General features: G+C 41.7%; 1 protein-coding gene across 3 annotated transcripts in view; it reads right to left on the bottom strand.

The window, feature by feature from the left end:
* The window catches only part of LOC121232759 (growth hormone receptor-like), a 227,951-nt gene that overhangs the window by 26,331 nt on the left and 188,448 nt on the right, over nt 1-13,172 (bottom strand). For all 3 annotated transcript variants that reach the window (XM_041121168.1, XM_041121166.1, XM_041121167.1), the window contains one exon: nt 5,962-6,091. In XM_041121168.1, the coding sequence (XP_040977102.1) occupies nt 5,962-6,091 (130 nt within the window). The remainder of the gene's footprint in view (nt 1-5,961; nt 6,092-13,172) is intronic.

The raw sequence follows: 13,172 nt of genomic DNA, 5'->3' as shown, positions 1-13,172 counted from the left end.
ATGCCCCAAACGTGTGGCAACCTTTCAATTGGGATTTAATAAAAGAAGAACAGAAAACAGTAATGGCTAATGGACTGTCTGCTCTGTTTAGTCAGGCGTTATTGGAGAATATATTTTCTGGTCAAATTTTAACGGGCTTCACCTGATCACATTGGTCTGTGTGTGATGTCCTGAGCCTCCGCAATTGGTGCCCTAACAAGGGACCCTCGGATCCGTGTTGAATTTTTCGACGGGAGCCGACGGAGAGAGGGAGCGGAGAGGCCGGCCGAAATTATTCCTGCTGCCCCGGCAGGATGACCAGCTGAGCTGGGGAAGACAAGGAAGCGCGTGCAAGTGAATAGAAAAAGGGAATCTCGCCCTAATCAGGTGAGCGGTCGGAGAAGGAGATGGGGTTGGACAAAGAGCAAGAAGCGGTCCTAAATCTCCTTCAACATATTCTCTCTAAGAGAGGCATAAAATATGATGAAGCTTGTTTAAAGTGGCTTTTACAATGAAGCAAGGACAGAAACCTTTTAATTAGTGTGGGTACAGCTTTTGAGCTTAGTACTTGGGAAGCTATCAGAACCTCCCTATGGGATGAAATTAGTGACGGGTCTAAAGAAGTTAAAGGTCTTGCAACTTTATGGAAATAAATTAAGACAACTCTGCAAGAAATGAAAGCAGATCGTAAAGCGCCTGCGTCTGCTTTTGCTGCTCTCTCTCCAACCGCATGCGAAGGGGAAACGCAGGGAGAAAAACATAATACAGCGAGAGAGACTTTTGGCTTTCCCAGAGCTTGTCTGCCTGCTCCTGTGCCCTTGACTTCGGCTCCACTCCCTGGGACTACTGATATTAATCAGCCATCTGACAGTTCCCAAACCTCCCTAACCGTACGCTTAAAGGAAACCCTACAGAATCAGGAAGAGGGGCCGGAGCTCACTTCGCAGCAGTTGCAGTCAGTAATAGAAAAGCTGGCACAACTGGAAGCTGCTGTGAAGCGAGAAAAACTGCCAGCCGTATCCTTTGATGCACCCTTTCCCCCCCCCTTCCTCCTACCTCTGCCCCTTCCTTGTCCCAGGGAACCGATCCCCACCTTTCCAGAAACAACGGATCCCCGGAATAGATAGCGAGGAATTATTCACGATGCCTTAATTGAGGGAGAAATCATAGCAGCTCCCACAGCGTTTCTGGTTATTGCTGGAGCTGGGGGTGGACCTAATCAATGGGTTCCATTTGATTGGAAAATCATAAAAAAAGGTTGCAATTGCTCAGTATGGTTTAAAATTGCCTTTTACACAGGCAGTTTTGTCCCATACATTTTCTGGGTCAACCTTAACTCCACATGACTCACGAATGCTTGCTAAAACCTTGTTGTTGACATGGAAATTTATTTATACTACGCTGGTGCATTTACAGCCGGCAGAGAAAATCATATCAATACAACCTGATACTGCTTTTGAGGAGGCAGTCTGTAAGCAGGCCGCTAACGAGCAGGATTCTGATTCTGATAATAATTCTTTTGCATCAGGCAGGGTGGACTCTGAAAAAGAGCTGGATTTATATCCCTCATTACCTCCACCGCTGCCTGCCGCGGCCGTCCCGCCGCTGCCTCCCGCAGCCTCTGCGCGGCCGGGACCGCTGCCGTGCCGCCGCCGTCCCCCACCCCCCCACCCAATCGCCTGGTACTCCCTCTCCAGGGTCTGCAGAACTTACAACGGAACCTGACTTTCCTACACTACCTGTATCTCCTTCTCCTGCTAATCCCTTTAACTCTGTACCTATCCGTGACGATTCACTTAATGATTTGGGAAAAAATACACATAGTTTGATGCAACGCTGTCGAGAAAAGCTCTACAGCAAGGAGATACCATGTTTACTTTTCCTGCTGTATGCACACCTGCCTCAAGTATCACAAGAACCTCCAGAGTTAGAGTTGTTAAGATCAGTCATCATGAATCCCTGTGTGATGTTTAATTACACCTATAACACCACTCAAAAGGGTCAGAATGTAAATGCTATTTTGCCTGTATATAGAAATGCTACAGCTTGGTGTAACTATATCTATTCCAGAATATCACATTTTTTTTTTTCTATTCCAGCTGCTTTACCTCTGGGGATGCGAAACTTAACGGGAGGCCATGTAGCCTCGGACAACTTACGTTACTAACACCCGATATCAATATGATTCACAGTAAAAGGCTCACGATAACTGACACAGGGTTAAGTGGACGGCTAACAAGTTTTGGAATTACGGGATAGTTGAAAGATTTGCTTATGTATGGCTTAGTTATTTTAATTGTAATATTAGCAGTTGTAATGATTGTACCACATATCATAAAAATAGTTGAACGTATGATTGCAAAAGCATTTCTTGTAACTTGGCTTGCAAAAAAAAAAAAAAAAAAAAAAAAGAAAAAAGGGGGAAATTGTGGGAGATTTCATGGAAAATGGGGAACATTTCTTTGAGCCTGATTATTTAGAGTTAGCATAAGTAGGCCGCAGTTAACATGAGTGGACCGGAGTACGTGACAGCTGCAGTATGAATGGACTTTGAACCACCAGAGAAACAACGGACATGAGGAACTTGGACAGTGGAGCAATTAATAAACAAGGTAACAGAACTGCAGAGGCAAGAAGGAGCTGCAAGAGTTTTATCGCAATTAAGAAAGCTGTCATTTCGGCTTAGAGCATTTAGCTGCGGTATGGGGACTTAGGAGTTGGTTTGTATCTTTGTTAAAAATTGGGGTTTCTTTTATTCTTGTGTATTTTATTAGGTATAATGTTGCTTTTACTGTGTTTAATTAATTGTGTTCATAGATCTTGTAGGTCACCTTGGCCAACATAACAGGTCAAGATTCTCTGTGCATTGCAACCGCATCACAAAGCCCATGAACCAATAGACAGGATGGCTATGACTCGTGCAGCACGCCTGGCCAACGAGCGCATGCGTCATAGACTCCCCATGTTGCAACCGAGGCGAATTTTGGCACCCGCTGGCCACGTGTGCTGAAATCCGTTCCTCTACAAATGTACAAATACCGGGATTTTCCGAAGAGCATCGGGTTGGTGTACGGCAAGGCCATCGTTGCCTCTGTGGGGACGCCCACGTAAAGCTGGCACCTACCGATTGCTGGGCTGAGTTCGCGGAACAAGACAACACAAGAATGTACGGATGGTCCATCTTCTTCACAGTCCTCGGAGGGACGTAGTCATGGATACCGCCGCAAGCCAAAGAAAACATCTGGATGACCCTGGCTGACATGACCGGACAAGATTGCTTATGCCTCTGTACAGCAACACTAAGCAATCCCTTTTTCATAGGTTTAATAGGGGGTTCCACTGACATCAACAAAGTTTAAGAACTTATTGATGGAGACCCCTGTACAGCAGGTCATGGACTCAATGGATGGGAATGCCTGGTTTCCACGGATCGGGCATTCACCCTCATTGCCACCCCAGGAATCACAAATTCTGGGATCCCTGAATACAGATTGGTGTAGTATTATCTGATTTACTGTTAGATGTATATAGTATTAGACACACAACCTTGCAAAATAGAGCTGCTCTTAAATCATGAGTTAAGATAGTTTTGATTTATCTCGTATTGGGTTTTTTTTTTGTATTTTAATTTTTGTGCTTTGTATGTTGCAATGTGTTTAGGAATTAATTGATGAATCAAGTAAGGCTGTGTTAATTGACAAAAAACAAAAAAGGGGGAATTGTGGACACATGTTTAGCTAACATCGGTCGCAAGAGCATTCCAGAGGCCTTTAGAAGACCTTGAACAGAATAAACAAGAAGACTAAAAAAGAAAGATGCCAATTAGAAGAACACAGGTGCGCATTCCACGATAAAGGGAACTTGGCACAAAGAACCTCAATTCGGCAGTTTATCTTGACCAATTAGACTGAGACAAGTTTTGCATGTTTTAATTGGTATAACCAATTATGTCCTATGTTTATGCGCGTGTACAGAGTTAGTATAACCAATTATATCTTATGTTTATGCGCGTGTACAGTGTTGATATAACCAATCATATTTTATGCTTGTGCGCGTGTACAGTGACTTTGCAGAATATGTGACTATAAGTATGTGTGTGTTTTAGCAATAAAGTGTCGTCTGTTGTCTGCTCTCAAGATTACAGGCGTCCGTCTATTTCAATCTCCTCAGATAATGCTGAGATGTTTTTGTTATTGCTGAGCAGTGCTTACACAGAGTCAAGGCCTTTTCTGCTCCTCACCCCACCCCACCCCACCAGTGAGTAGGCTGGGGGTGCACAAGAAGTTGGGAGGAGACACAGCTGGGACAGCTGACCCCAACTGACCAAAGGGATATTCCAGACCATATGACGTCATGCTCAGCATATAAAGCTGGGGGAAGAAGAAGGAAGGGGGGGATGTTCGGAGTTATGGCATTTGTCTTCCCAAGTGACTGTTACACATGATGGAGCCCTGCTTTCCTGGAGATGGCTGAACACCTGCCTGCCGATGGGAAGTAGTGAATGAATTCCTTGTTTTGCTTTGCTTGTATGTGCGGCTTTTGCTTTACCTATTAAACTCTCTTTATCTCAGACCCATGAGTTTTCTTACTTTTACCCTTCTGATTCTGTCCCCTATCCCACTGTGAGGGAGGTGAGCTGAGTGCTTAGTTGCTGGCTGGAGTTAAACCACTACACCATTCAAGCTGTACAGAAGGAGGATTAAGCTAAACCAATTATGCCAAGTGCAGCCTTCAATACTGGAGTGGGTGCTTAAGAAGTAAAAAGGCAGATGCTACATAAATTAAGAAGCATTTCTGCTACTAAGCACAGGTCTTGTGCTTAGCTGATGAGACCAGACACTTTTCTAAAGGAAATGCTGTAGCTCAGGAGTCAGGACTTCATAAAGGTGTATGTGGTTAGACACTATGGTTTGTGTTAAGCAGAAGACTGGGTTAGGTGATATATTTCAGTCCTGAGCCTTATATGTTGCTTGCACATTAAAACAGAAATATTTTTAATGTGGATGTTCCGTTCACATCTTGTATTGCAGTATACTAATTTCTGGGGCAAAGATGAAATGTGATCTGTTCAACATATGAGGTACTGCTTTATTGAGAGTTTAATTAATTTTTAAAGTTTGTACTCTCTTGATGCATGCCACTGACAACTGTCAAGTAAACAATTACACTTAAATAGTGGGTTTAACTTGGACCCTTATATTTCTGGGAGGTCTCGGAAAAGTAAGAAATCAAGCTTTGCCATTAAGCTTAAGTTTGCTAAGCAGACGTATCATCACCAGTAGAAAGTCTGTAGATCAAAAAAGTTGAAACATTAGATGGAACAGAAACTCACATCCTCCTATTCTGTGAACAAAATGCCTATTTTCCTTAATAGCCATTACTGGTAATGTCTATGTCCTCTTTCAGGCTAATCATTGTAACATCCTGAAAATTACAAGGGCTTAAATGGAATGTGAATCAGAATTGAACAGGGCTCAATGAAACATTATCCCCAGTCTCAGAGCAGCCTTTTTACCTGGACCTGCACATTCAGACTTTAATCTAGCAATAGATCGATGTAAGTTCTAGAAAAATGTAAAAAAAAATTGAAAGGGGCTTGTATCCAAACTCCACATCTGAGCACAGATATAAGGAATCTCACAGTTGCATGTTAGGTTGGTAAGGAATAAACTGAAGTTCCCTATTAAAAATTCCTTTCCCAAGCCATAGAGTGTTCAGTTTTGGATTCTGCAACCTGGACCTAAATTTATAAGAATGTGTTCTTAATTATCTGCCAAGTAATGCTTGTCACCGCAAAATGCTTGATAATTAACAACAAATTTCGACATTGAAAAATATATACTTAAACCACAGTTTTATGCCCTCAAAAACAGTATGGTTTGCATCATAACAAAAAAATTAACAGCAACGAGCTAACAGGAATATCAAAGTATATGACTTTTCTCTCTTTTCCTCTGTCTTTCATTGTTTCCATATTATTACCTTTTCATGTACAATAGTTGTATTGTTCCTGGAGCAGTAAGGTTATAAAAATTTCCATCAGTCCAATAACATGAAAATGTCTCCAGTTCAGGTGATCTGCACTTGCTGATTTGTGGCCACTGCAAAATGTCTGTCAGGAAAAATGGCAGGGGACAGAATGAGACACATTAAACAAATCCATAAGCCAAACTAACAAACTAACATGCTGTTAAAATGAAACTCAGCATTTTTAATGAGTAATTAACTTTTCTTCCAATTGCTTACGTACAATGAGGAAAGATTTAAATTCTTCTTACATGCATAAACGTAGATGACTATACCTGTAGAAAGCCAAATTTGAAAGTCAAGCTCTCTTTTGTGCAGTGTGGAAATGTTAGTATCACAGCCTGACACACAGCATGGGGATATGCCAGCACTGTAGCTGTAGTTCAGTACAGATATACCTGAATTAGCTCTGTACTTGTTTTAAAGAAAGTGTGGTACTGCAGAGCTCAGTATTAGACTAACCACAGCTTAGTATTTACCCAGCTGAGCAGTTTTGCAATGTGTCTACTCATTAGAGTAGCTACCTTGAACTGAGTTCAGGTTTGTGTATACTACATTGTGTAGATATAACCTTGCTCTGAGAGAGATAAGGGCAGCTCTAAGCATGTGCTTGTTCTGCCACATGCTGCTTCTATATTCATAATTTCTGTTCTTTGTCAAAACTGAAATGATTTAGGGCCATGAAATGACTGGTACAATTAGTCAGCCTCATCAGTCCTTGTGAGAAAAATAAAAACAAAAGTTGCAGGTATGATTCATTGCTTTCAAAGCAAGTACTTAATTTTTTTCCTGATTTTTAAGGGTCTAATGAAGCAGGCATTCTAAAATGCCAGTGTTTCCTATTTGTCCTGGAAAGCTTTCCAGAGGGAGATCACATGCATGTGGAAGCATCTACCTCTCTTAATTATCTGGGAAATGTGATCATTTATTTAAGAAAATTTCTCCATGAGGCACCTAAAATGTACATATTAGTCAGTTGTTTATGATCGATGAAATGATCCCTGGCCAGGGAATGACATGATGCTACTGGACTCTGCGTGTCAAGATCTTTGCAAATATTTTTGCAGTATCACAACTGTAAATATTTGGTACAAAACATTTACACTCAAAGTTGGAAAAAAGTATTAAGGTACAGACATCCACAGGCACCAGATGCTTCCTACTATGCATGAGGATTTTGTAGCCTTCCTGCATGTTAACTCCTTTCTTTATGGCTCAGAAAGACACAGCCACTCAATGCCAGAACAATTTGTATTTCTTTGGCTTAATGGTTTAAATTGTCCCCTCTACATTCTACACTGCCAAGCATCCACATCAGGCAGTAACTAATACATGAATATTCATAGAATCATATAATCATAGAATATCTCAAGTTGGAAGAGACCCATAAGGATCATCGAGTCCAACTCCCTGCTCCTCGCAGGATTAACTAAAACTAAACCATATGACTAAGAGTGTTGTCCAGATGCTCCTTGAACTCTGACAGGCTTGGTGCCATGACCAATTCCCTGGGGAGCCTATTCCAGTGACCGACCACCCTCTCAGTGAAGAACCTTTTCCTAATGTCCAGTCGGAACTTCCCCTGACACAGCTTCATTCCATTCCCTTGTGTTCTATTGCTGGTCATCAGAGAGAGGACATCAGCACCTCCCCCTTCTGCTGCCCCTCCTGAGGAAGTTGTGGACTGCAATGAGGTCACCCCTCAGCCTTCTCTTCTCCAAGCTGAACAAACCAAGTGACCTCAGCAGCTCCTCATAAGTCTTGCCCTCGAGGCCTTTCACCATCTCGGTTGCCCTCCTCTGGACACACTCTAATAGTTTGATGTCCTTCTTATATTGAGGCGCCCAAAACTGCACACAGTACTCGAGGCGGGGCCACACCAGTGCGGTGTAGAGTGGGACAATCACCTCCCTCAACCGGCTAGCTATGCTGTGCTTGATGCACCCCAGGACACAGTTGGCCCTTTTGGCTGCCAGGGCACGCTGTTGACTCATATTCAACTTGCCATCAACCCAAACCCCCAGATCTCTTTCCGTGGGGCTGCTCTCCAGCCTCTCATCCTCCAATTTGTACGTATAACCAGGATTATCCTGTCCCAGGTGGAGAATCCTTCACTTGCTCTTGTTAAATTTCATACGGTTGGTGATTGCCCAGCTCTCTAGTCTATCCAGATCTCTCTGTAAGGTCTCTCTACCCTCGAGGGAGTCCACAGCTCCTCCTAGTTTAGTATCATCGGCAAACTTACTTAATGTACATTCGACTCCTGCATCCAGATCATTTATAAAAACATTAAAGAGCACTGGTTCTAAAATTGAGCCCTGTGGAACCCCACTAGTGACTGGTCACCAGCCTGATGTAACCCCATTTACTATAACTCTTTGAGCCCGACCCGTCAGCCAATCGTTCATCCAACATATTATGGACTTGTCTAGCTGTGTGCTGGACATTTTGTCCAGAAGGATACTGTGAGAGACAGTATCAAAAGCTTTGCTAAAATAAAAAAACCCCCACATCTACTGGCTTCCCTTAGTCAACTAGATGGGTGACCTTCTGTTTTGCTCACCCCATATCATTGCCTTATTTAACAATTTGGACATTGAATACGGCCTGAACATATGTGTGTAAATAAGAGATTTTGTAAGTTGGGTGGCTTATTCTCCCCGCCAAAGTATTTAAAATTCTTCTTGCCAACTTAAAATAACAGATGTTTGCTTAGAAAGATTTAAACAGAAAGTTTTTTTTCTGTTCCTTAGCCAGCACGCTACATTTCACTGAACTTTATAGAAATTTCTTTTTTACATTGAAAAAAAAATTTAAATGAAGTGTTGCAGCAAATGGAAGAAATCACACTGTCCTTTTTCAGAAAATATTGAAATGAAACATTTTGACTATTGCACCTGGTTTTGTTTGGTATGGTATTCGATATTTGACAGCTTTGGCCTAAATCCCAAAATGTTTTTGGTTGACCTTGATTTGAGTTTTTACACCATTTATCAAACAATTTTCACCTGGTTAAAACCAGCATATGATCATGAAATTGCAAACTATTATAACATACATCAAAAATAAATCAGAATAAAAGATTCAAGAACAGTACTATATTTATAACTTTTTAAATTCAGGAATGTTCCAGCTTTAAAAATTGAACTTTCTTTTCTATTTAATGGAAAATCAAACCATTGTTTAAAAACAAAAGAAAGAAAAATAAATGAAATTTTGTGCCTCTACTTCAGAGGCATGAGTAAAATTGCCTTGATTGCATAATGCCTATAATCAACAGGACATGAGTCTCTCCCTTCTATAAACAGATAGTGTGCAAGAAAGTACATGTTATGGTGTTTCCTGTTTCTATCCTCAGCTACATAAATCAAGAAAAAATATAGCTATTTTTACTGAAACAGGTTAAGAATTTGAGAAAATGATATTATAATATTTCTGTTGATGCCTGCACCATATTTATAACTAGAACATACAATATTCAAAGCCCATGCAGACCATGTCCTCCAGGGGTAAAGTCACACAGTCACTTCTTAACATGAATGAATTGAGTAGAATCAAAATTCACTTACATTTTGAGAGGTCCAGCAGAATCTTAGACATAGGGTCTACAATGTCTTAATAATGAATTTTGTTGAATTCACCAGCTTTATATACAAGCTAAATTAAGGACTGTAAGACATACAAACTCTTCTAGGAAAATGGATTATAACACAGCCAGAAATGGCATCGGTTACAATGGAGAGGATTGCCAATGCACACAGAATACAGATTAAGACTCGGTCTCTTACACCCTAACTTCAGAGGAACGTATCCCTAAGGTCCCACTTTCTTTTCCACTTCCTCATGACAGGACTTTTAATTCTTTGTCTCACAGGTGTTCCTTCAACAGGCACAAGAATTTTTGAGCAGGAAGCAGATTTGTCCGGGATTCATATGCTCTTGGTTTACCGGTTTGTAATTTGTATTTTTTTTTTTTTTATGACCAGTTCCATTTGTAAGAAAAATCATCTTCTGATTGATTGTTTCCAGTTTCTGTGTCAAGCTTCCAGCCTTCAAAACTGCAGGCCTTTGTGACTGACTGGAGGAAACTTTGTCATATTGACTTGTATAATGCTTGGCACTCTTGGGGTGGATCTCCTGAATTCCTTGTTTCCCACAGAAATAAATTATGAACATTGTACAGGACCCTGTGTGAGCTATATCTCCTGAACAAATTGTACCAGAATGTGATAAATGAACACAATAGCTCAGCTGAATGCATTTAGGCATAAAGGCAGCAGGGTACTGAAAGTAAAGGCTGTCAAACTGAGATTTAAAATAGACTAGAAAAGCAAAACAAAACATGGATATACACTTGCCCTTTTCCTACCTGATCCAATAAGTTCCAGTCAAATTGTCATGAATAAAACCACTCACTTCATTCAAGATAATGGCTTGGCTGAATACACAGATTTCAACAGTAGAAAACATGGAAAAAAATGGTAAATCTGTGGTTTCCACTGTCACTACTAAGAAAGTTTGGTAGAAAAGTTCCTAGTCCTGCCCCAGGGTTTAGCTGAAGGTAAATGTTCAGATACCACAACTGTGCTGCAAAAGAATAAAATGTCTTCACATTCTGCTCTCATTATGTTATGACCACAGATTAGCCATGGTCTAAACTCTGGCTCAGCCAGAAGAAACTGTGCCAAAAAAGAAGCTAAAACAATAGTGTGGTTTACGGAAAGAATCAGGAATGCAGATCTGCCATCACTTCTGCTTACATTTGTTTGTGGGTCACCAGCCAGCAGTTTTCCATTTAGTGTAGTTTCAATGATATATTTGTCATGGTTTAACCCCAGCCAGCAACTAAGCACCATGCAGCTGCTCACTCACTTCCCCCCCCACCCAGTGGGATGGGGGAGAGAATCGGGGAAAAAAAAAGTAAAACTCGTGGGCTGAGATAAGAACAGTTTAATAGGACAGAAAGGAAGAAAATAATAATGATAATGATAATAATAATAATAAAAATGAAAATAATAAAAAAAAATAATTGCAATATACAAAACAAGTGATGCACAATGCAATTGCCACCACTTGCCAACCGATGCCCAGTTAGTTCCCGAGCAGCGATCCCCCCCAGCCAACTCCCCCCAGTTTATATACTAGGCATGACGTCACATGGTATGGAATACCCCGTTGGCCACTTTGGGTCAGCTGCCCTGGCTGTGTCCCCTCCCAACTTCTTGTGCCCCTCCAGCCTTCTTACTGGCTGGGTGTATTGGGTCTGGCTGAGATGGAGTTAATTCTCCCCATAGCAGCCCTTGTAGTGTTGTGCTCTGCATCGGTAGCTAGAAAGGTGTTGATAACACCCCAGTGTTTTGGCTACTGCTGAGCAGTGCTGGCACAGCATCAAGGCTGTCTCCCCAACATTTTTGCCCCCCTCAACGGCAGGCTGGGGCTGGGCAAGATCTTGAGAGGGGACATAACCAGGACAGCTGACCTAAACTAACCAAACAGATATTCCATACCACATGACGTCAGCTCAGACATAAAAGCTAAGTAAAGGGAGACGGAAGAGGGGCATTTTTGTCTTCCGGAGCAACTACTACACGTACTGAAGCCCTGCTTCCCAGGAAGTGGCCAGACATCGCCTGCTGATGGGAAGTAGAGAATAACATAACTTGTTTTTCTTTGCTTTTGCGCGTGACCTTTGCTTTCATTTTATTAAACTGTCCTTATCTTGACCCACGAGCCTTTTGTTATATTTTCTCCCCCCTGTCCAGCTGAGGAGGGGGAGTGATAGAACGGCTTTGGTGGGCACCTGGCAACCAGCCAGGGTCAACCTACCACAACCAGCCTCTGGTAAAATGGAATGATACAATGGGCTGTTAAAGACGACATTGAGAGCAATGGGGGGTGGAAGTTTCAAACATTGGGATACACATTTAGCAAAAGCCACCTGGTTAGTCAACACCAGAGGATCTGCCAATCGGGGTGGCCCTGCCCAGTCAGAACTGTTACGTACTGTAGAAGGGGATAAAGTCCCTGTAGTGCACATAAAAAATATGTTAGGGAAGACAGTCTGGGTTACTCCTGCCTCAGGCAAAGGCAAACCCATTTGTGGGATTGCTTTTGCTCAAGGACCTGGGTGCACTTGGTGGGTGATGCGGAAGTCCGATGTGTGCCTCAAGGGGATTTGATTTTAGGTGAGAATAGCCAATGAATTAAATTGTATGATGTTAATTGCTATATAACCCTGCTACTGTATGTTATCATTACTATAATTGTTATATGCTATATCCATAGTACTACAGTAAGAATCACTTAGATCAAGCAAGAAAGAACTGTGATAAAACTGAGCAAAGCGCAGTAGTGATGGAACCAGAACTGACTCCAGCATGCAACAATCCAACGGTGCACACCATCCTCCTGCTGCGTCCAATGTCACCTGCTCACTGCACCGCAATGAAGCCTGATCCTGCTCTGCTGATGACTATGTGGACTTCATACCATCCCTCCTGCCCAGAAAGACTGGTATGACAGATGGAGCCCAAAGTCGAGGACTAAATGAACTCAACGAACATTTTATAGACATGGCCCATAGACTAAGGGAATGATATCTCTGTGTGTGTGTGTATACACACACATATATATATATATCTCAAAGGACAGAAAAGTTGAAGGGGATTAATTAGGATGTATTGGAAAGTATGGGACCAGAGCATGACCTAAATGGTATAGAATAAGAGGTGGATACTGTCCTGGTTTCGGCTGGGATAGAGTTAATTGTCTTCCTAGTAGCTGGTACAGTGCTATGTTTTGTGTTCAGTATGAGAATAATGCTGATAAGACACTGATGTTTTCAGTTGTTGCTAAGTGTAAAAGGAACTAGGCCTTAAGCCTCATTGTTTCTAAAACTATTCGTATCAGACATATAACTAATGATTAGAGATTGCTTTAGATGTGATTAATAGAATGCAGGTGCTTATAAAACAATATGCATAAGCTGCTTATTTGTCCTATGTGTAGCCCCCACCATGGCTGGCTAAAAACCCAGTCAAGCTAAATCAACAGAAGAAGGATCATACATCTTAGACCTAAGACATGGGAGTAAGTGATTCACTTTAGAACAAGATAAATTAATAGAATAGCCTGAGTGATTTTCAGAAATTCAAAGGTGATCTTTG

Source organism: Aquila chrysaetos, chromosome W (assembly GCF_900496995.4).
Source record: "Aquila chrysaetos chrysaetos chromosome W, bAquChr1.4, whole genome shotgun sequence".
Classification (NCBI taxonomy): Eukaryota; Metazoa; Chordata; class Aves; order Accipitriformes; family Accipitridae; genus Aquila; species Aquila chrysaetos.
The sequence above is the reverse complement of the archived record's forward strand: the minus strand, read 5'-3'. Positions and strand labels throughout refer to the sequence as shown.